Here is a 23262-nt window from a genome sequence, read left to right on the forward strand (position 1 = left end):
CATAGGCATTTTGTTGTGGTGGGGGTTGTGGTTGAGGATTTAGCACATTGTTGCTTCTATAAGACATATTCGGGTGGAATTTTGAGTTTGGGTTATACGTGTTTGAGAATGTACCCGGTGGATAAGCATTTTGTCTTAAAGCTAGAAAAGCATTTACCTCTTCAATGGGAGCTTGGCAATGGGCGGCATAACGACCCGCACCTCCGCAACCTTCACACACAACGATTTCGCTTGTTGAGGACATGGCATTGATTTGTTGAACGGAATCTCTAGCATCCCTTTCCGCCAATTGTTGTTGGAGCAAAGCAATTTGAGCTAGCAAAACAGAGTTGTTAGAGGATTCTTCTTTACCTTTAGATGGCACAACTCGGGAATTGACATATTGGGCATCATGGATCGCCATAGATTCGATCGTGGAATGAGCAAGGTCGGTGTCAATTTGATCAAACCGCCCATTGTTGGCGGAATCAAGAATCCTTCGGGACTCGGCACAACATCCATTGTAGAATGTTATTGCTAGAAACCAATCATCTAGCCCATGATGTGGGCATTGCCTTTGAAGCTCTTTGTACCTCTCCCAAGCCTCATATAAGCTCTCAAGAGCTTGTTGACGGAATCCGGTGATTTGGCTCCTCAAAGTTTGAGTTTTCTCCGGTGGAAAAAACTTTTGATAAAAAGCAAGAGCCAATGTCTCCCAATTGGTGATTCCCAAGGTGGTGCGGTCAAGGCTATTGATCCAAAGCTTGGCCTTGTCCTTCAAAAAGAAAGGGAAAAGTATTTCCCTTATTTGGGCTTGAGTGACGCCCGTTTGCTGGATCATGGAACAATAGTCACAAAAGTTTTGCACATGCAAATTGGGATCCTCCAAAGGACTTCCCCCAAATTGATTCTTCTCCACAAGGCTAATGAAAGCCGGTTTGATCTCGAAGTCCGGCGCGGTTATTTGAGTGGTTGTGATTCCGGCCGGAAGCATGGCCACGGTGGGCTTTGAGTGATCGGAAAGTTTCACCATCTTTTTGGTAGTAGATGGCGGTGGTAGTGGAGTTGATGAACAAGAAACCTCCTCCTCTTCAAGAACCTCTAGATCGTCTAAGTATGACTTTCTAGCACTTTCAACTTGTACGGGTGAAGTGACTTCTTTCACTTCCCTCCAAAATCGTCGTCTTCTCCTAAATGTTTTCTCGGGATCGGAATCCGGTGAAAGCAATTCTCCACTACGAGAGGACCTGGGCATAAGACAACAATTTCTAAAGAAGTGATAAGTAACGGTCTCAAGGAACAAGTATTCCCCAAGACAAAGGAAACAAGATAAAAATCGACAATTCAAAAAGCAATAAAACCGTTTTCCCGGCAACGGCGCCAAAATTTGATAGGTTTATTGCGTACCTATGCAAAGATAATTTCCCTAGACACAATTTAATGTAGTAATAGGGGTCGAAGACAAGGAAACGGGAATTACGTCGTGAATTGCTATAGGTAGATTTTTATCAAGGTCGATTACGATGTGGGTTTGGTTTGATTGGTTGATGATTAGTTAAAAATGCAATGTAAATAATATGATAAAAGATAGTCTAAAGGGTTCGGGTCACTCATGCAAAGGTAAACATATGAACATGATAAATTTGATACTAATAATCTTGTCAATTACTTAGGCTTAAAGATACCCACCTTAAGGCATTAGTATCAACCATAGACCGGGTCCTAGAAAAACTCTCGTTCATGACTATGTCGTCCTACCACACATGCTTAGTCTAATTCAATTTCGTGCCTCTCGACTTTAGAACGAATGAACAAATTTAATCTACGACTACGGCCGATAATCAAAGATTAAGCGTAACAAAACAAGTATGTGATGGAAACAATTGATCAATATTATTATGAACTTTATTTAATCATATTATATGTTTGATTTTGCATGGCTCCCCTAGCCTTTAGACTAGAGAATTTAGCTACTCATACTAAGATGTAAAATGTAAACTAAATTGTAAGGAATATTGAACATGGTTATATGAATTATATTAATTAGGTGATATAACATGCGAAAAGAACAAAGCTAAAGTAAATATGAGATACTTGATTATAAAAACTATGTGGTAACTAAAGCAATAATGTAAATTGTAAACTTGTAATAAGAAATACCTTATAAGGGAGGACTTGTATGGAAGAACAAACAACTAATAACCAAAAGATTGAATAACAAATGCTTGAGAATATCTTGAAGTACAAAATGTTGAAAGGTTAACTAAGGAATGCTTAAACAACTTATAACTTAAAATGAAAACTAATGAGAGAAAACTTGTAATGCTTGAGGCTTATTGTAGTAAACTTGGACGTAAAATTGGATGCCTAAAACCTTGGAACACCTCTCCTATTTATAGGAGAGGAGAAAGAAACGTAAGAAACCAAGGGGCATGCAACTCCGATCGGGGCCGCCAACCCCGATCGGGGTCGTGTGTTCCACGGTTTATTGCCTTAATTCCTCTCTTAATTCCTTGGAGAATCCTATGTGGGTGATTAAATGTGCGATTAATCACCCGGTTAATGCTTGCATTTGGCATCTTAAGATCATTTAGAATCCCATGCTTTCCCCTTGACTTTTGACTTGCAATTTGGGCTTGAGTTGGATGTTTGATCTCATTTGTATTTTGCTAATTAATCCAACAAATTCTCATGCAAAAATCCATGCAACTTGAGGCACAAAGTCCATGCAACATCCAATCCTTAGTCCATTTGGTTTTCTTTCCTCTTAGCTTGCAATTTCTAGTATTTTGTAGTTATTTTAGCTCCAAAAAGCTTATTCCCTACAAAATATGTCAAACTATCCAAAACAACTAGAAATGCAAATATTAGCTATAAAACACTTAAGATAAGTGCTAAAGACATGTAAAATCAAACTAATATAGGGGGTTAATATGTATAAAATATGCACTTATCACAGAGTTCGTTGGGACTTCTTGGAGGCGCTCTTGGTTAGGTATGGCTTTCCCCAAAAAAATTGATAACACTTATGATGAATTGTGTTACTTCAGTAAGCTATGAAATTCTGGTGAATGGGATCCCTCTGCCGCAATTCCGACCGCGGTGTGGCTTGCGACAAGGTGATCACTTATCCCCCTATTTGTTCATTCTGTGTATGGAAGTTCTCTCCCGAAATATGGAGCACGCTAATGAGCAAAGGTTGATTCATGGAATTCAACAAGTTAGGGAGGTTCAGCCAATTACGCATCTTTTCTTTGCGGACGATTCGGTGTTCTTTTTCAAGGATAGAGGGGATGCAGTGGCTCGGTTAGTGCGTATTATCAATGACTATTGCGAAGCTTCAGGCCAAAGGCTAAACGTAGAGAAATCTGGGATACTTTTTAGTCCTTACACCACTTTGATTAAGGCACAGAGGATTATGAAAGCTTTCAATATAAAAAAGAACAATGGAATTGGGAAATACCTCGGGATCCCGGCGGAATTTAAAGAGTCAAAACAAGGGATTTTTACTGCTCTCGTCGAACATGTCACCTGACGCATCTCTTCATGGAACGGGATTTTTCTATCACCAGCAGAACGACTTAATCTGATTTCATCGGTTCTATCCAATCTCTCCAATTACTTTCTATCGGTCTTCAAAGTTCCGGTAAGTGTGGCAAAAAAGATAAACTCTCTTTTGACACAATTTTGGTGGGCGGGATGTAAGTTGGGGAATAAACTCCACTGGTGTAGCAAAAACTTCCTGAGTTTACCAAAGAGTGCGGGTGGGCTTGGCATTCAGAATGTTCAATGTCTCAATCAAGCTCTGTTGGCTAAACATGGCTGGCGACTTGTGTCTGGGGAAAAATCTTTGTTCAGTAGGATCTTCAGACAAAAACTTTTTGGAAAACAGGTTTTTCTTCATGGGATGACCCCTATCAAGGGATCCGGATGCTCGTGGGGCGTACGCAACATACTTCATGGGCTGAATTTTGTACTGGGGAATATTAGGTGGAAACCTGGTACTGCTTCGATGATAAATGTTTGGACGGCAAGGTGGGTGCAGGCCGGAACCTAGGAATGAATGGCTGGACCACAATTCTAGTCATCTGGCTACTTTACAGGTCCAAGATCTTTTTCTTTCTGATGGAAATTGGAATGAAGTCTTCATAAAAGGCCTGTTCACGGAGGAATGGGCGGCCCGAATCCTTGCTATACCACGTTGTGAAGTAAGACAGAGGGATAAGATTTACTGGCCACACATGACGACGGGCGTTTATACGGTGAAGAGTGGGTATGGATTAATTTTTGAAGATTTCATGAACAAAGTAGGAATTGGTAAGGACAACAGTAGACTAAACGATCGGGGCCAAATTTTCTGTCGGACAGTGCTTTGGAATTTACCAGTTCCTCAGATGTGGAAGATTCTGATTTGGAAGATTGTTACCAATGTTCTGCCAATCGGACAGGAGTTTTATAAACGGAATATTGAGGTGGATTCCTCCTGTAGCATGTGTGGCGGTGATCAACGAGCTATGGAAACATCTGAACACCTTTTTCGAGATTGTGGTCTTTCAAGTCGAATTTGGGCAGGCTCTGATTTAGGCATTCGGGTGGAGGGGGCAGGGGGCGTTCCTATATCCGATTGGATATGTAACTGGATTCGCTATCTCACTAAAAGAGATGAGGGGACTCGTGAGGTGATTCTTTTTGTAACTACCTTATGGGCTTTATGGACTGTGCGAAACAAGATTAAATTCCAGAATCAGGTTCTCAACTCGCAAGGTATCACCAATATGGTTTACAAGGTTATCCGGGAGCAAACGAACATTTTGTGGAAGTCCTTCAAATCGAGACAGTTTCAGGTTGATAAAGGAATAGAGGAAGGGACACCTCAAAAGGAAGCTTTGGCTATTCGGAATGGTCGTCCGGTGTGTATTCTGGGCATACCGACCGGTTGTGCGGTGGTATGTGTGAAAGTCGATGCTAGCTGGAACCGTAATTATGAGGCGGCTTTCGGATGGATTGCTTCTGTTGACACAGGCAGGGAGCTGGGAAGGAGGCAGGAACGCATCAGGGCGGAATCGGCACTGCAGGCTGAAGCCCTGGGGATTAGAGATATTGTGAGGTGGGCACAAGAGCGGCGGGTTCTCCACTTGGATATTTCTTCGGATTGTCTGCAACTTATCACTCAATTAGCGGGAGCTGACAAGGATGATCACAGGATTACGGGCATCCTAAAAGACATTCGGGCTTCTTTTAGTTTTTTTCAATGCTTAGTTTTTAATTTTATTCTGAGACGTTTCAATGGCTTTGCGCATATCTAGCAAAGCAGGCCATGAATTTGTAAAACCTTTATTTACAGCTAGGGGTGTTCAAAATAAACCGAACCGCAATAACCGAACCGCAAAACCGAAAAACTGTCCATTTTTAAGGTTCAATTAACCGAACCGTTTCGACAAAGTGATTCTTTGAACCGAACCCTTAACTTTATTATGGAAAAGGTTCGGTTAAGGTTCGCAATTTTAGATAACCGGTTAACCGCGAACCGAGCCGTTTCACAAAAAAAGTAAGCAAAAAATTAAAATATTATATAAAAAACTGTTCGTTCATTTAATTTTCTTAGTGTATCCAAATTTAAAATTTCTTAAATTGATTAATGCTAAAGTTTAGCTTATTAACTTTATTGTTGGGTATAATATATAATGAAAATTTAATTAAACTATTAGAAAAAATTCCAAAAATTAACGAAAACTGGAAAAAAAAAAAAAAAGTAATATAGAACGATTATCGGTTAACCGGTAACCGAACCGCTAATAACCGTTTAAAGTGATTAACCGAACCGTTTATAACCGTTTCTGACGGTGCGGTTTAGGTTCGGAGTTTTGCCGAACCGAACCGTGTGCCAACCGAATTAAATTAGAGGTTCGGTGTACCGAACCGCGAATGAACACCCCTATTTACAGCTGTCAAAAAAAAAAAAAAAAAAAAAAAAAAAAAACTCAATGCATTATGCTATAAGGAGTAAGGGCTCAATTCACTAGACAATTAACTTAAACTTTTGATTGAAATGGTCTCGAAGATATCACTAGATTTACACATTTGCTAGTAGTAGTTGCAACACATACAAATTAAAGAACTATCAAGACATTTGAAGATTGTGGATCACGGAGCCAATGGGTCAAAAACCCAAAAAACTAAATACTTGTACAAAACAATGTCACATACATGATCCTAGTACACCAATTGAGTACTCAAATCCACCAAAAAATGGTACTCTGAGATTTTGCAGGTATATATTTCAAATGAAAAAGGAAACGAAAGAAGAAAAAAGATGCAGAAATGCACCCAAAATATTCTCGTAATTCCAATAACTAAAAATTTTATGCTTACAATAATTTCTTATGTAAGACCGTCTTTTGATAAGGATATCGTGTATGAAACCCACTTTACTCAGAAATTAAAGCGAGTGGTTTTACAATAAGTTACTCCGTAGTATAATACCGTCTCATAAGAGAAAACTGTCTACTTACACATTTACATCTTAATGCATCATGGCTATACAATCACTGTAGGCAGTTTTACGCTGGTTTGGCCATAGCAGCAGCAATTGCCACTAGATCACTTCAATTATTTACATGGACATCCCTCTGCTACTCTGCTTCCCTCATTCTCCTCCATTTCATCTTACAATGCTAACCAGCACATATAGTTGCTAGTTTGTGCGCAGTATATTTCTATAGCTAAAATCTCTCCAAAAAAATATAATTATTACCTTCCCTATAGTTTCGTTCCTATTCAAAACTGTACATTTTGCTCTCTTTCAATTGTTAACTCGTTATTGTGCCCCTTCGTGTTCTTTCATATCTACTCCATATACTTGAAACAATATATTATGTATTTGATGAAGGTGAAGATAAAATGGCCTTCTTCCATGGGGACAAGACTCGAGAAGTGGATGGACTGACTTACCACAAGATACTTCTTAGAAATGCTCCTTGTGAAATTCAAATTTTGTTGTGCCTCTTTGATTATACTCATCGCAAAGCACTTTCAGTTCTTTCGCCAAGATTGGTGCACCACAGTAAAATACACCTGCTCCCAACAGCAGTATTAAGATTAGCAACATTATTGTAGAGTATGGTTTTATCTCTTATTTTCGACTATTGATTTCGTTAGAGATGAGTAATTGGTAGTATTTCAGTTGAGGACTGATGTAAGTTGTAACGAGCTTAAGCTTGTACAACACCGTCACTTTCCTTCAAGGATATTGTGAAAAAGGTGGTCTTTATATACTTCAAGGCTTCAAATTCATAGAATTCATTTCCCATCTACGACGAAAGTGAATTTGTATTATATCACTAATTCACTGGTGTCATAAAATTTTCACCACCATACCCTTAAATAATTTTATTATCAACAAAATACTAGGATTTTAAAAACTAATGCACGTATAATAATTAGTGGTTATGGTGACATTGAACTCAATACCACCAAACGACGTCATATCATTTTTCACAATCGTCCAAGTTAGCGGGCTTACCTATCCTTGCATTTGCATGCTTGGAACCTATTTTAGATAGAACCTTTTTCCAGTTTGGCTTTGCAAAATGGGTACGGACCTGCCAGGAAAATAACAGTAGAAATCAATCAATTCAAGTGTAACTGATGACTTCCAAAGACGGGTATTCTGCCATTGATTATAATCTTAGTACACATGTATACTAGCATTTGCATGCTTGGAATCTATTGACTTCCAAACAACTTAAAAAACCAGGACCCAAAATTTTTAAGCATCAAACTACCAAATTGGACTAGAAAGGAGAAGTTAAATAGGTATCTATACCTTGGTCCCAGAAACAATGTCCACACCATTCTTGGCATGGTTGAGTGCTGCAACCATTGTTATGAGTGCAGATCGTGCATCCCCTTCCTCGTATACACTAGTCAAGTAGTTGTGCATCTCAATTACACCCTAATTCAAATGACAGACTTATGAGACCACCAGGAAGATAATTCAGTATTCTATTCGAAACAAAATAGGTCAATTTTGCTTTACCCTCTGATCAAGTTCAGCAACTTCATTCATCACCCCTTTGAACCAATCAAACGAGCCTTGTTCCCTAGTAACCCAGTAGAAATAGGCGTTTGTGGTCCTCAAGGTCTTCTTTTGTTTAGGTGAACCAATGTTGAGGTCTGGTACCGGGTAAAGATCAACAGCCTTCTCCTGAACAGAGACATAACAGAAAAAATTGCATGTGAAATTATCCGTTTGACAACGAAACATTACGGGAGTCTCAGACTCTAGCATGAGATAGCGCTAAATACTCATTGAATACGATGTTAAATACAGTATTAGATATGAATGAATGAGTATTTAGGACTGTTGAAGTATGAGACTTTTAGTGTATTCTAGAAGTTTCCGGAATGTTCTAGATTTATCCGGAATGTGCTAGAATAATGTAGAAACAACTAGAATAGTCTAGAAGAGTCTAGAAGGATCTTGAAGAGTCATGTATGTTCTAGATTTATCTAGAACAACCTAGAACCTTCTAGATATGTGTATAAGTGGTAAGGAACTCTAGAGAGTTTCGTGTCTAGGCCACTCTAGAATGTCCTATTCTAGAGTGTTCTTAGGATGTAGGAGAAGGAGGAGGAACTCTATAAAAAGAGGACCTCTTCTCCCATTTCAATGAACCTAAGTGGAACCAAGTGTATCCAGAATTCACAAACAAATAATACACAAACTAATTCCTTTAAACTAAACTCCAACTAATCAACCTTCAACTAATCAACTAAACAAACAACTAATCTCCACTCTACTTCTTATACTCCCCCATACACCAACAAGTGGTATCAAGAGCTCTAAAGATCTTAGGGCAACAAAATTAAACTATGGCTTCCGCATCAAACACTCCATTGCCCGCTCCTCTAGATTTTCTAGATTTATTTAGAGGAGAAAATTATGACCATTGGTGCATTAAAATGAAGCTCTTCTTAAGAGCAAATGCACTATGGGAGATAGTGGAAAATGGTCCCCAAAAACAACAAGAAGGTGTTCCAACCACCGAAGTCACCTTAAAGAAAATAAAAGAGGATGAAATAAATGACGCCAAAGCCCTGTGTTTCATCTTTGATACCGTTTCGGAGATCATTTTTCCAAAAATAATGTGGGCTTCTACCGCAAAAGAAGCATGGGATTTACTCCAAAAAGAATTCTATGGTGATGAAAGGATAAGGGCATTACGTCTTATTGCCTTAAGAAAACATTTCGAAAATTTGAAAATGGGGGAGAATGAAGACATAAAAACCTACACTTGGAGAGTAATGGAGACAATTAACCAAATGAAAATATATGGTGAAGAAGTCGCCGACACGAGGATTGTGCAGAAAATTCTCGTAACATTAACAACAAAATTCGACATGATTGTCAATGCTATTAAGGAATCAAGGGATGTATCAAAGCTCACTCTGACGGAGCTAATTGGATCCTTACACACCCATGATCAGAAATTCAAGATTCGAGAATCTTCTTCCAAGGATACATCTTCTTCCCATGATGATCAGAAATTGATGAAGACTCGAGAATCTTCTTACGAAGATGCAATCTGGAATTGGGAAGAAAAGAGGGTAGAAAGAAATGTGACCCTACTCCCTGATCATCCCCAGCATCCACAAGGTGATGTTGACACAACTAACAACAATAATCCTCCTACACCTCTACCGACTCCTAATGCACATTCTCCATCCCCGAATGACAATGTGGAGAATGTTACAGGAGCACGAGGTAAGAAAAATCTCTCTGAAATTTATGTAGAATGTCCCTCCATTCAAGATACAGAAGAGTGCGAAAGATGCTACTTCACTTTTGAGGAGTCAAAAGACTTTGATGAGGCTTCCAAACAGAAGGAGTGGCAAGAATCTATGGAGAAGGAGATAAATATGATAAAGGAGTTGGTTGACAAGCCAAGAGATCGAAAGGTAATTGGTGTAAAATGGGTTTATAAAACTAAGTTGAATCCTAATGGCTCTATCAACAAGCACAAAGCAAGAATGATCGGCAACGGATATTCCCAACAAGATGGAATTCACTATGAAGATACATTTGCTCCAGTTGTTCGTCATGCTACCAGCTCGAGGAGGAGACGTACATCGAGCAACCTCCGAGTTTGGCGTTACAAAAGAAAAAAGAAAAAGAAGAGGAATGATAATCAAACTAAGTGTTACACCAAAAGTCTCAAGGAGGAGTGTTGAAGTATGAGACTTTTAGTGTATTCTAGAAGTTTCCGGAATGTTCTAGATTTATCCGGAATGTGCTAGAATAATGTAGAAACAACTAGAATAGTCTAGAAGAGTCTACAAGGATCTTGAAGAGTCATGTATGTTCTAGATTTATCTAGAACAACCTAGAACCTTCTAGATATGTGTATAAGTGGTAAGGAACTCTAGAGAGTTTCGTGTCTAGGCCACTCTAGAATGTCCTATTCTAGAGTGTTCTTAGGATGTAGGAGAAGGAGGAGGAACTCTATAAAAAGAGGACCTCTTCTCCCATTTCAATGAACCTAAGTGGAACCAAGTGTATCCAGAATTCACAAACAAATAATACACAAACTAATTCCTTTAAACTAAACTCCAACTAATCAACCTTCAACTAATCAACTAAACAAACAACTAATCTCCACTCTACTTCTTATACTCCCCCATACACCAACAAGGACAGTCTGACAATAAAACTGTCTCATATAAGATTTGCTGTACTAGCTTAAGAAAACTGTCTCATATGAAAACTGTCTCATGTGATGATCGGAATTGTGAATGATATAGGGTGCAAAAATACTATGCAATAATGACTGGCATAGTATAGATTATATTACTCACTTCCTCTTCCTCCTTTTTGATAATGTTGTTGATCAGATCTTTCAGGATACTGATGAATGGCGTGGCACCAATACCAAGACCAACAAGAAGAAGAACATCATAATTACGGTAATCTTGTGCTGGAGCACCATATGGCCCATCTATCAGCAACTTCGGCAAACTGAAAGAGAATTGGTTATCGTGTTAAATATAAGCTACCAGAGCAACCAAATTAAAGCTGAAAGACGGCAAAACCAACAATACCCTAGCGCTGCTATGTTCCCTACAGATCGCAGGGTTAGGGAGATCGGGTACACACTCTTACCTCTGAGCTAACAATAAATATAGGATTGTTCACGGATGACCTGTACTACAATTCTATAAATTGTGATCATGAATCATCAAACGACTGCTGTTTACAGAAGAAAAGAAACGCAGCTAATTCAGCAAGCCTAAAAGCTGTAAGATACCGAAAAAAAAAACAAAAGAAAAAAAAAGAATGACCTTTTCCTTGTTGTTTCATCAGCTCTCAGCAGCCCACTCCTACCAGGTACGGGAGTCTCACAAGCCTCTGAAAATACTCTGTGCAGCTCCTGTGTCCAATCACCAAGTTTACGGACGTGGATGCTGAGAAAGTCATCTCCAGGAGAAGATGTAATTGAAAATGGGTGCCTGGGAAAGAGCAGTAGTTAATGAATATTCAGAGGACCGTATCTAAACTCTAAAGCAGATTTCAAGTACATTCCATGATAGCCATATGGCTGCCAATCCGTGGTTTGTGCCATATGTTAGAAGTGAGGAAAAATCATACTCCAACAATAGTGAGTCTTGTGTGAGAAGGTCGTATGAGCCCAAGCCAAAGCCAAATACTTTCTGCAATTCTCATTTAATTATATGATCAAGAGGTTGGTCTCATACGTGAGACCGTCTCATATACATTTTTGTATTCCGACAGTATATCCACGTTGTTATATTTGATAAATAAATCTCCTTACTGAGAATATCAGGTGTTATCTATGTATATCAACCAGTGTGAAGGTTGACAGTACTATGTTGATAGTGTAGATACTAAGGCTGATAAATATGATGACTGCTACGAAGGATATGTTAATATGATCCTACATAGCTATATTACAGTCTTACAGATTTGCATCTAGCAGCTATTAATGATTTCATGAACAGCTAAGTTCCGAAAAATTAATTCTGTTGCATACTAAAAATCACTCAGCATATCAATCATGCACCAGATAAATTAGACATATAATTTCTAAGAGTCTAAGACTATTGCAGCTAGAATGTGGGAGTCAAAATGAAACATGAATCACCCGTTGAAGAAAATTTCGACAATAAGCTTAAATTATACTACTCACAACGTTTAAGAAAGGTGAGTGATGAATTACCATTCAAAGGGAGAAACAGCTGGGCACTGAACAAACATGTATTGCCCACTCTTATAACGAAACTGAGGGGGCTTCGACATTTGAAGAGTGAGGACGTTTCCTGGATATATAGCCGCCTAGTTCAATGAAAACAAATGATCAGTGAGGAAAATTCCTGGATATATAAAGGGCAGCCCGGTGCACGAAGGCATCCCCACAAGGCGAAGGTCTGGGGAAGGGTCCCACCATAAGGTGTAACAGGGGCAAGCCTTCCCTTGCCATTTTGCCAAGAGGCCGCTCCAAGGACTTGAACCTGTGACCTTTCGGTCACACAGCAACACCTTAACCGGTGCGCCAAGGCTCCTCTTAGGCTAACTGGTGAGGGAACTTCCTGGATATGTAGCTACACAAATTGAGACAGCACTTAGGCTAACCTTCAGTAGACGGACACTGTACAAGCCAGATCGAAAGAGTCTCAAGGTCCTTTCCCCGGCATAGAGAAGCACTGGAACAGCAAGATACATCCACATCTGAAATCATGGGTAAAAAAATGTCAGTAAATATATCAGCAACTAAGCAGCTATAAAATGAAAAGATTAATGTGGCAGTAGAAAGATTACCGTCTTTTTGTACCACTGGTGGACAAGATACAGTTTTATCCCATGGATGAATAGACAAATGTAGACAATGACGAAAAGATGGTGGGAATACCAGAAGGCATTGAACCCTGTGAGTCTATCAAAAGGCTTAGGCAGCTTGACGAGGCCACGTCTAAAATTATGAGTAGCCAGAGTGAAAGCAATTGCCATCAAAACAACCATTATGATCCCTGTTACACCTTCCCACCCGCGAACAAGGTCCCCATATGTCGGTTTATGACCATGATGGCTAAAGTCACTCAAGTACAGCCAGAAGTCTGTTGTGGATGACCGCTCTAGCCTCACAAAGTCGCAAGTTAGATGGAGACCAACATGGAGGATGATACCAAGGACAATGGCCCCAGCAACAGTCTGCAATTTATTCCAAATTCATTAATATAGCCACAACAGGAATTCAGAGAACGGGAAAGTTGTTGCCTAGAAACAAGCGTTTACTTATTGAAAACTACTAGAAAGAGATGACCACCTATAAAAAATATAAATAATTAAAAGAAAAGAAATGACTAATAAATCCTGGTTACTGGAGATACCAAATAGCTGCAACTCTCTAAGTATGCTGAAGTTTTAAGAACTAACAAATAAAAATGGTTTTTCTAGTTCATCATGTCAATATACATCACATGTTTTTAGAGGTTGAGCCATTGAGCATCTCAGGTGCGAAAGGTTAGCTCCAATAAGAGAGTTGTGAACTTTGAATTAATAATGTCAGAATTATAGCACATTTTTAGTTCTGGAGCTCAAGCATCTCAGCTGTGAAATGTTAAAGTGATCGTGAACAAAAAGACTATTAGAATATGTTGAACGTATAAATTAACCTCTAAGCTTGCTTGTATTGTCAGCTCATTTCTTTTCTTCCCTTCCTAACACACAATAACTTAATTTCCGATACTCCCTCCCTTCAAATCCAAACACGATCTAGACCATGTTTTTCTCCATCAATATGATACGATTTTTTCGTTGAAAATAATATTTTATAACACATTTTTATAACATATGTTAATGCTTAAGTGTTATATTCAACTGTTTGGTGTTTGTTTTTTAACAATTTATTATCAGTCACAAACTTCGATCTCCAAAAAAACAAATGTGATATTTGAATACGAATGGAGGGAGTACGAGCATTATTTAAAAGGGTTTCTAGCCTATGCTAATACGGATTGCGGATTATAGACTGAACAATGACAAATGAATTTCATATAACTAAACAGAAAAAATGCAAAGAAAACATGTTCTGTTTGTTGAAAATAATATTTCAAACTCCGTATGATTAAGGCGATACTACGGTAATAATGCTGTCATTTCTTGGAACGGAATTATTGAAGTCCCCATTCATTAGGCATAATTCCTTCCCATATGCATTATTGTGAATGGAGTTTGGTACCTTCTCCAATAATATAGAGCTTAATAATTTCAGTTAAACCAACTAACTATAAGCCTAAGTAAAATAAGAAAAATAAGAAAGTTTTTAACAAAAAGAGTTTCCCATCACACCAGTCAATCATTTGCTATTTTTGCACTTATCAGCTTTATATACGTGGTGGGCTAACCCATGCCCATTACTTTGAGCGACATGTGAAAATGGGCCATTTGGCTTTCCCGTTACCCATTAACCAAATACCACAGAACTTTCATTGCACATGCAATGCTTGACTTTGAATCCAACTTGATTGTGAAAGATAATAGAACTGACAATTATTAAATTCAGTCATAGTTCAAGAATGGATTTATTCTTATTTATTTGGTTCCTACGTTTCCTTAGTTATTAAAGCCACATATACCACGTTGAAGTATGGTTCAACTGGGTGCAATGCCTTAGATTAGCAAAAAACACGTGTCTAATAAATAAAAAAAAAGACAAACAAAAAGCTATTTTTCGGGATATTTGGAGTTTTTGACCAAGTTACTAGATTTTGGAATTTGGATAGCCCTGTCCTTGCTATTACTCTTACTGCTCTTACTGAAAGCCTAAAAGTATCCCTTATTCCATAATTCCATAGGTAAGGAGTGGGACCAAAAATATGATGAACCCGTATAATGCACTCTTTAGTTCCAGATTATAATGGAATAAAGAAACATAACTAGGTAAGTTATGTTTCTTCTAATGTAAAAGTTCAGTCATTTAATGCAGTTTTAGCCGCAATTTTTAACGTTGGTCTTATGAAAAAAGTCGTCTTGTCCTGCTAACAAAAGTGTAAGGTTGCGCACATCAAACTTCCTTTATCCCGCAATTTATGGAAATTATTGAGATGTGCAATTTAACATATAAAACAAGTTAACAAGCACAAGGAAAAGAGAATGGAGTTGGTTTTTACCTTATGGAAGTTGATATTGTCGTCAAAAGGCACGGTGTAAGCCAGTCGAGTGGACCTAAGCCAAGTTATGGTATTCCTGCAAACAGGAAACAGTATCAAAGCCATGTTGAGCTTCAAGGTTTCAGCTGCGCCCTTAGCCGTGGTAAGGCAATAACCCATGACATGAAAGGCGCTCTTTCTTCTATATTGAATGGTTTTCCATATAAATAGAGATATCATGATCAAAATCCAAAGACTTAAAACCCATATCCTCTTCCAATTATCCTGTAGGAAATACAACATGTTGGTCCTTATCCTTTGTATTGGTGTCCGATATCTCAGTCCTTGTAAATTTTGGCTCAAGGCTTGGCTTGTATGACTGAGTGCCTGACTGTAGCTCAAGTACGTGTCCTTTTGCAACAGAAGTGTCTCCAATTGCCATAACTGTGAGCATTATTTTGTCAAGCAATCAGTCTCCAATTACTTCTCATTAACGTTTAATAGCATACTTATATAAATACATAAAGCTTAACCCGAAATTACGAATATCACACATATAATGCCCAATAAAAAGCCTGTATGATCACCATCTTTTTTAAAATCTCCGCATTTATTTCACCATAGTTGGTTAGCATATTAAGTCAGGCATGCGCATCCTACTATCCTAGTGCGGTATAGCAAAGATTTAAGCGAATCCATGTCACATGCATGATGGGTATACCAACTAAACTATTGGATTTGCACGTGGCAAAGATATGCACCACTGTATTTGGCAAGTTACTGCTACTGCTACTTTAGTCAACGCTATAAAGTAACCACGAATGCATATACTAATAGCATATCACTCTACAAATGTTCTGACTTTGCTAGTAAAGTCAAGATCCACCAAGGCAAAGTGCCAGCGTCACTCCACAGATGTTCCCATAACCTTTTGTGGTAGTTATGAGTAGAGACTAGAGATGGTCAAGGATTGGTTCATGACGAGCCGGGTCAGCCGGTCAGGTAAACTTCCTCGAGTAGGATTTGGTACATTGGCTAAACATATCTTTCTAAACCCTCAGCTGGCTCACCACATAGTAGCAGGCCCGATTAAACTGGCCTAATCTTATGTTTACATGATGAACAAAACCATCATAAAAATGATTCGGACGAGCTACGCGAACACTGGGCAAAGAGTTTTTGTACTCCTTACAATCTTAATGGTAGTAAATTTCTTGCAACTTCAAGAAATGTAAACCCAACCACCCTGCAGAAATAGGATTAAAGAGCCTACTCATTAACGGACTACTAAATCTCCCTGTTAGCGGTTTAACACAACAAAGTATAAAGACTGTTAAGACCGTCTAACGGTAAGAGCTAAAAGCGCTATTTTGGTGATAGTAACAAATGAGTGATTAATGAAAAAAGAACTTCTTGGTTTATAATTTCTGATCACAACTCAAGCACACCTATGAGTCTACTGTCTATGGCCAATGCAGTAATGCACAATTTATCTTGGTCAAAGTGTCAACAGTCAAACAACGACTTAACAGCAAGAAGTCACTCAAATCGTAAATTTATTTTCCTAGCTTTCGTCATTTAATGTTCTCTTCTAGGTAATACAACTAGTTGACATGGAGTGGAAATGTGGGTTCCCACTTCAATTGTGATATGTTTGGCCAGAAATTCAGCACACCTCCCTTCGCTTTCAAGCAAGCAAATTAGCATATGAGGCCTTGTAGCACACTTGTAATGACAAAAGATAATGGTAAGCATGTAAAGTTGAGAATGACAGAAGAATACCTCGATATATCCAAGCCTTTCTGGATCCAATTCTTCCATGATTAAAGCGGCGTATTCCTCTGCTTGCTCTTTTAATCTTGATAATTTATTAGCTGAAGCACTTAACATTATGATCTGTACATCATTTCAGATATTTCAATCTCACATTAAGATTTTTCCTATAATGTTTAGTAGCATTAAAGAAGAAAAAGTTCGCCTTAGTGTTAGATTTTAAGGGATAACATATCATATCGAAAACAACAAATCATGAATTTCATTTGACTCTAAACAGTACGATTACATAATTCCTGGCGGGTTTTTAACAATTGACTACTACATTTCAGTCTACACAACAACTTTACCCTAACATCTCAAAGCCTCTCATCAACGATGTGATAATGAGATCTGATTTACACAATCATACCCCCGTGTAGAAATCAATGTACGAAGATGCAGGCTTAGTTCATTTTTTTTTAAGCAAAGCTATTCAAGAGTAACATGTAAAGAAGACACTCCGAGAGTAACATGTAAATTGACAAGTTGGTCTTTTCCAAAATTGTTGTACGGTATACAATGGTCGATAATGCGGAGTAACATGTATGCCTCAATTTTGACAACCAAAAACGTGGATTGAGACGTTGAGTTATCTATAACGTTGAAATGATTTCTTCGAGTTAAAAACACAGAGTGAGGTTGCATGCATTTAGCATTCTAGCCCTCGGCTTGTTGAAGTTAATCTTGCATAAAAATAGCCAACTATTATACGTATAACAATTTTATATTGAGAATTTGTGGTGGTTTGAAATTATGAATATCATGTTAGCCAGTTTAGCAACTCCAACACATTCTTATTATCCTTTGCCAAGAAAACCCCAACCTTTCTAATGAGAAAAAAAAATCCACACGTCTCATATAAATTGGTAAGAAATAGTAAATGAGAAAGCGGAAGGGAAAGTTGACTCATGCTCTAGACATCAGTTTTGTATAATTGTGTACTCTTCTAGGTTAGTCACAATTTACAAGTAACTCTTATTCTAAAGGACAAATGGGTAATTTTCAAGTTACATAGAACCATAATAACTACACGAATTCTCATTTAAGACAAACGCTATCCATCTTAAACTTATGACTAGTCAAATACATACCAAATTAAATGGCAAATTGCTAGAAAATTTCAAAAATTTTATCTTTATTATCACCATATATTATATTAGCGTTTGACATTTTAACCTATCTTAAGTGACATAAACAAGACTTACCCTAATAATTAGCGCACCAACTAAATTAGTTCCGTGTATGGTTTTCCCTACCGACAAAAAAGATTACAAAGAAATGAAGTCACCTGAGGAGGTGACAAAGTGTGCCTTATCGGCTTATCTTAACAATCACAATAACAACTACGTTAATTAAATCTAAGAGGTGTGCGTGGAGAATCTCCCTGTTATGATGAAGAACATGGGTAGCGTAAGTCATGAGCAAAGCTTTCACATTTCAATTTCTTTTTTTTTAAAAATAAAAACAAAAGAAAATCTTTGGTTTATATTTCATTATTGGAGTTGTTGGATTAATCCGTAGAATTTTCGCACATCGTCAGCCACCGCATTTAGCCTAACCCAATATATTATTACGGAGTATATTTTATTAAGAAAACATGACACCGGCCTACTTGACTACCTTTTGTTTTTCCGGACAATTAACTAAATTTCATTAGAATAGAAGATCAAGAAAGAAAAGGTGTACAAGGCTAAAAGCATCCACAAGATTACTCGGGTCATCAACTCAGTTTAATTCTAAAGTAAAACTTAAATACTTTAATAATTTTACCTCTTTGACTTCTTCTTCAGTCAACCGACCATCGTCATTTTTATCCACCCTTCAAAATACAAGAAAAAGGTAAACAGTCATAAATTAATAAGGAAACCTAAGACTCATTGCATGCAACTGCAAGTGGTTAAAAAATACTCCTAGTGTTCAAATTTAAAAAGTCAAGCTTGAGATATTATATCAAAACGTTCTCAATTTTGACTTACAAGAACCTTAATTAAATACAAAGTACCGAGTATATACAGTAGTACAAAGTAATTAAGTCTAGATCCTCTCAAAAAAAAAAAAGTAATTAAGTCTAGATCGAAAGTTTCTAAAAAAGTTTAAATCAAAAGTAAAGAAGAAAGTCATCTCTAACTTAACCAACCTAGAAGATTTGAGTTAAAACGGTATCATAATCATCTAGAGTCAAACCAAATCACAAAAGTCCAAAATTCACTAGAAAAGATTTGTTTGTCAAATGACATGTAAGAACGATACATTTCAGCGATTAAATATTACAATAACTTGTATAAGTAATTTTGTAAAATCCTCTTTTTTAGTCAAAAATGTGACCCCAACCAAAAATGACACGACAGCCATACATCCAAAATTAACCGAGTCCCAAAATAACCTAACTCCAACCAAATAGGGTGGCATACCCAAAATGATCGATCTAAACCGATGAGACTCGATTTAACAACTAGTCTCGCGTCATTAAGCTTGTGACTCTCACAAAAAAGAGAGGAATAAGGTGGGGCACCCTCATGTGCTTCTTACTCACCTCTTAATGGGTATTTTGTGAGAGGAAACGGTATCCGTCATAAGCATGACGGATACCGCCCGTCTTCAATGAGATTTGGTGCTGATTTAATATGATTAATTGATCCATTTACCACCTCTAATTTACTATTCAAGGGTGAATTGTTCACTTAGCTTCACCATACTTTTCAGCTACATACTTCTCTAATAACGGTCTACAATACCTTGTAATTTGCATGGGTCTTACAAAATGTATTCATCTGATGGGATTTTTTTTATTACCTTTTTCAAACAAAACCACTTGATTGCCTAAACTGTTATGATTGTAAGTCATTCTTATTTATTCCAACTCCAATGGAGAGCATCTCCAGTGGTTCCGATTTCGTGAATAAGCTAGTAAGTGAACTATTGAGCTTTGCCTCAAATGGACCCACAATAAGTTCAATCCCACAAGAAGGAAAAAGACAATAGAAAAAATAGTGACACAATTACTAAAGTTTTGATTTTACAGTATGTCTTGTTTAAAACCGAATGTCTTGTTTAAAACCGAATATCCGTCTTAAATCTTAAAATGGTCAAATACTACCACATGATGGTAATAAAGACAATTTTTTTGACATTTTTTAGGCAACTTACCATATGATTTGGTATGTATTTGACCCGTTTTAAATGATAATTTGGATTGATCTTATGAAACTGAATAAATAAATAGTGAACTTTGACCTATGTCCAATTAAGGTATTGATATGATCACTAAACTATTGGAGTAGTTTGTAACTTAAAATTGAGGTAGCTTAAATGGTGAGATGGCAAAACTAATATAGTAGCAAAGCTTAACTACGGAGTTGTTCTAACCTATAGTACTTTATTTATATTTTACAAATATTGTAAGTAAGTCCTTAAAAGCAACCATTATAAATGCTCTAACAGTCGCAAATTCATAATTACAAACTTACACAAGACGGCTATATAAGCACAGACAAGTCATGTAATATTTTCATTATTTTTATGATAGAATTTAGTTTTATAAGTATACAACCATCTCATTCAAAATTCGCTTCTCTGATTTTTCTATGGCCAATATATTTATGTAACATATTGATATTTCATGCAATAGAAACAAAAGTAGAAATGATGTGCACAAAGCCGTCATAAACAAAAAAACGAGTTAAATAAGTTAATGAGACACACCATAATATTTAAGAACTGATAAACTATTGTCTTATCTATTTACATTTTACATAAGTAATACTTGAGTCATTTTACACTTAAGAGGGATACAGGCATACACCCCAACTCAATGATGACTGACGAGCATTGAGCCATTGAGCAACTTGTTAGCATATAAATTACTCAATTAGTCAGATTAACATAAACGAAGATTGAGACTTCCAAAGTTAATAGGAACCTCAGAGGAAGTGGGGCAATCATTGGCATGTTTTTAGAAAATCAGTAATCATGAATTGAAGAGCCATGATTAAACGCAACTAACTAAATCAATCAAGCCAACCAACCAAATACAAAAATAAGAAAATGATGGATTAGCGAAAATAATTACTCCACTTACATATCGAAGAACAGCTGTAGCCTCGAATCGAAACTCTGGTCTGTAATTTGTGACCAATATTCGTATAATTCATCCTTGCCAATCTTCTCTACCTTCAATCTTCTCCTTCTGCTCAACGCATCGAACATTTCCAGCGCAAATTCCTTGGAATCTTTCATTCCTAAATTTCATCAACATCAATTAAATTGAACCTTATTAGTCAATTAAACTCTGTAAAAATGAACAATTAAGTGACAAAACAAGAATCAATTTGATGAAGAAACACAATTCAAATGCATTGCGGTAATTCAATTGAACAAATTAAAAACATTTCCAGCGCAAGTTCCTAACTTAATCAACATCAATTCAAATTAAAAACACGAATCAATTCAAAGCACAATTAAAATGCATCACAGTAATTCAATTGAACAAATTAAACAAACATTTTCAGCGCAATTTCCTAACCTAATTAACAACAATTAAAATTAAAAACACGAATCAATTCGATGAAGAAACTCAATTCAAATGCATTGCAGTAATTCCATTGAACAAACTTAACGAATATCTCGAGCGCAATTTTCTATCTTCATCATCAATCGAAACTAAACTGCTCAAAACACGAACAATTAAATGACGAAACAAGAATCAAATTGATGAACAAGCATAATTCAAGTCCATTGCAGTAATTCAATTGAGCAAACTAACGAACATTTCCAGCATTCCTAACTTAATCATCAATTAAATGACTGACGAAGAATAAACATGATGAAGAAACACAATTCAAATGCATTGCAGGAAATTATCAATTGAACAAATTAAACTTGAACACAAAACGAATCAAATCGACGAAATTCTGGAGAAAATATACGAAAAACAAACCAATGCATTGCGCGAAATCAGTCCGAAAGAGATATCCGTCTTTAGCAAGCTTCTCAAAGTTATTCTCAACTTCATTCCACGAAACGTTTCCTTTACTATTACTACTTATAAATCTAAGTCCCTTGAGAGCACGATGAGCTCCAGACCGAGTTCGATTGAGTTGCGCAAGTTGCCTCCGTCGAGCTCGGGCAGCAATCGCCGAGTCAACTCCAGTATCAAACCGATTCATCGAAGGCGAGTTCGCCATCACTTTCGCAACCATACCGTTATTCCACGAAAAACGTTTCGTAAGCTTCTGAGAAAACGACTGCTTCGCCTTACTGATTTCCGCCTTGAGCTCCTGCGAGAACTGCCTGAACCTGTTAAACGACGTCGTTCGATGCATCATTGACGGTGACCTTGACGTCGACGCCGATGTCGGACCTTCCAAAGTTATCGACACCGGCGACATCTCGACACCTCCGCCGTGGTGCGGCGGCGTCGCGATTGTTCCCTTCGCAGGCTCTACGCTTCGGAGAATGATCGTTTCATCGTCTTCGATGTCGAGTGTGACCTCGACGAACTCTTCTCCGGCTGACGACGGCGGCGTGGAGTATCCCGAAGTAGTTACTTCACTTCCCGGCGACGAACCACCGCTTGCCGCCGCCGCTGACGAAACCGGCGGCAGCGGCGGTGACATCCGTAAATTTTCCGATGCCCAGCGGCGTAATTCACGTCTCGGAAATCCTCGCATTGTGTGAATTAAGCAGAGAAACTAATGGAAGGAATTAAGCATAAATAAATAAATAATGGTGGAGTTGGAGGAGAGAGTAGTATAATGGAGTGTGAATGAAACGAGGCGTAGAAAGGGGGAATAGATGCAAAACGCGGCGTTTGAGGAGTAAGTGGAAGGGGGGAAAAAAGAAAAGGAAAAGAAAAGAGGAAGGTGGTCAGGTCATAACTACACAATGAGAAAGTCTGTTATCTTGTTCGACTTGTTTTTAGTTTAGTTTATCTCTCTATGGTTTTTGTGGAATGGAAATTATGGAAGGATGATGGAGGTAACGCGATTGAGACTTGAGAGGCAAGAAGGTTAGATAATGTAAGAGGTAGAGTCGTGACGTGGACAACACCATTATTAATAATTTTTTGTAAAACGAGGGGAAAATATTTATACAACAAGTAAAATTTGTCAAAGAAGAAAATAAATACTTCGTATGTTGATGAGACAAAGATTTTCTCTATTTCAGTCGATAAAGTTCTGTTTTTTAGTTGAAAAGAATTGTACTGAACTTAATAAAGTTTGATTGAATTGAACTGAATTTAATGAAGCTGAACTGAATTGAAAAGAACTGAAATGGGATGAAATTAAGTCTAAAAGAACGGTT

General features: G+C 37.5%; 2 protein-coding genes and 1 non-coding gene across 4 annotated transcripts; 2 read left to right on the forward strand and 1 right to left on the reverse strand.

Moving 5' to 3' along the window:
* The first annotated feature begins 533 nt into the window (after positions 1-533).
* Positions 534-640, forward strand: LOC141589354 (small nucleolar RNA R71). Its single transcript, XR_012520296.1, has one exon. It is a non-coding gene; the product is annotated as a small nucleolar RNA R71 (small nucleolar RNA).
* A 3358-nt stretch (positions 641-3998) lies between these two features.
* On the forward strand, positions 3999-5285 carry LOC141588633 (uncharacterized). The gene has a single exon (XM_074410064.1). It carries the CDS (start codon positions 3999-4001, stop codon positions 5283-5285), a length of 1287 nt encoding a protein of 428 aa, XP_074266165.1.
* A 1004-nt stretch (positions 5286-6289) lies between these two features.
* Positions 6290-23017, reverse strand: LOC141587233 (respiratory burst oxidase homolog protein F-like). Of its 2 annotated transcripts, none has more exons than XR_012519726.1 (14): positions 21896-23011; positions 21038-21197; positions 18730-18778; positions 16927-17040; positions 15166-15588; positions 12815-13204; positions 12629-12724; positions 12216-12331; positions 11320-11487; positions 10677-10996; positions 8018-8341; positions 7805-7933; positions 7502-7580; positions 6290-7053 (listed from the first exon to the last, which is right to left on the reverse strand). XR_012519726.1 is itself a non-coding variant. In XM_074408685.1 (14 exons), exons 1-14 carry the CDS (start codon positions 22626-22628, stop codon positions 6944-6946), a joined length of 2895 nt encoding a protein of 964 aa, XP_074264786.1. In that variant the 5' UTR covers positions 22629-23017; the 3' UTR covers positions 6290-6943. The 2 variants fall into 2 exon arrangements, 1 of the variants encoding a protein (XP_074264786.1); XM_074408685.1 differs by having other exon boundaries at positions 8018-8185; positions 10837-10996; positions 21896-23017.
* Between the last annotated feature and the right edge of the window lie 245 nt (positions 23018-23262).

The sequence above is a fragment of the Silene latifolia genome, chromosome 6 (assembly GCF_048544455.1).
Source record: "Silene latifolia isolate original U9 population chromosome 6, ASM4854445v1, whole genome shotgun sequence".
Taxonomy (NCBI): domain Eukaryota; kingdom Viridiplantae; phylum Streptophyta; class Magnoliopsida; order Caryophyllales; family Caryophyllaceae; genus Silene; species Silene latifolia.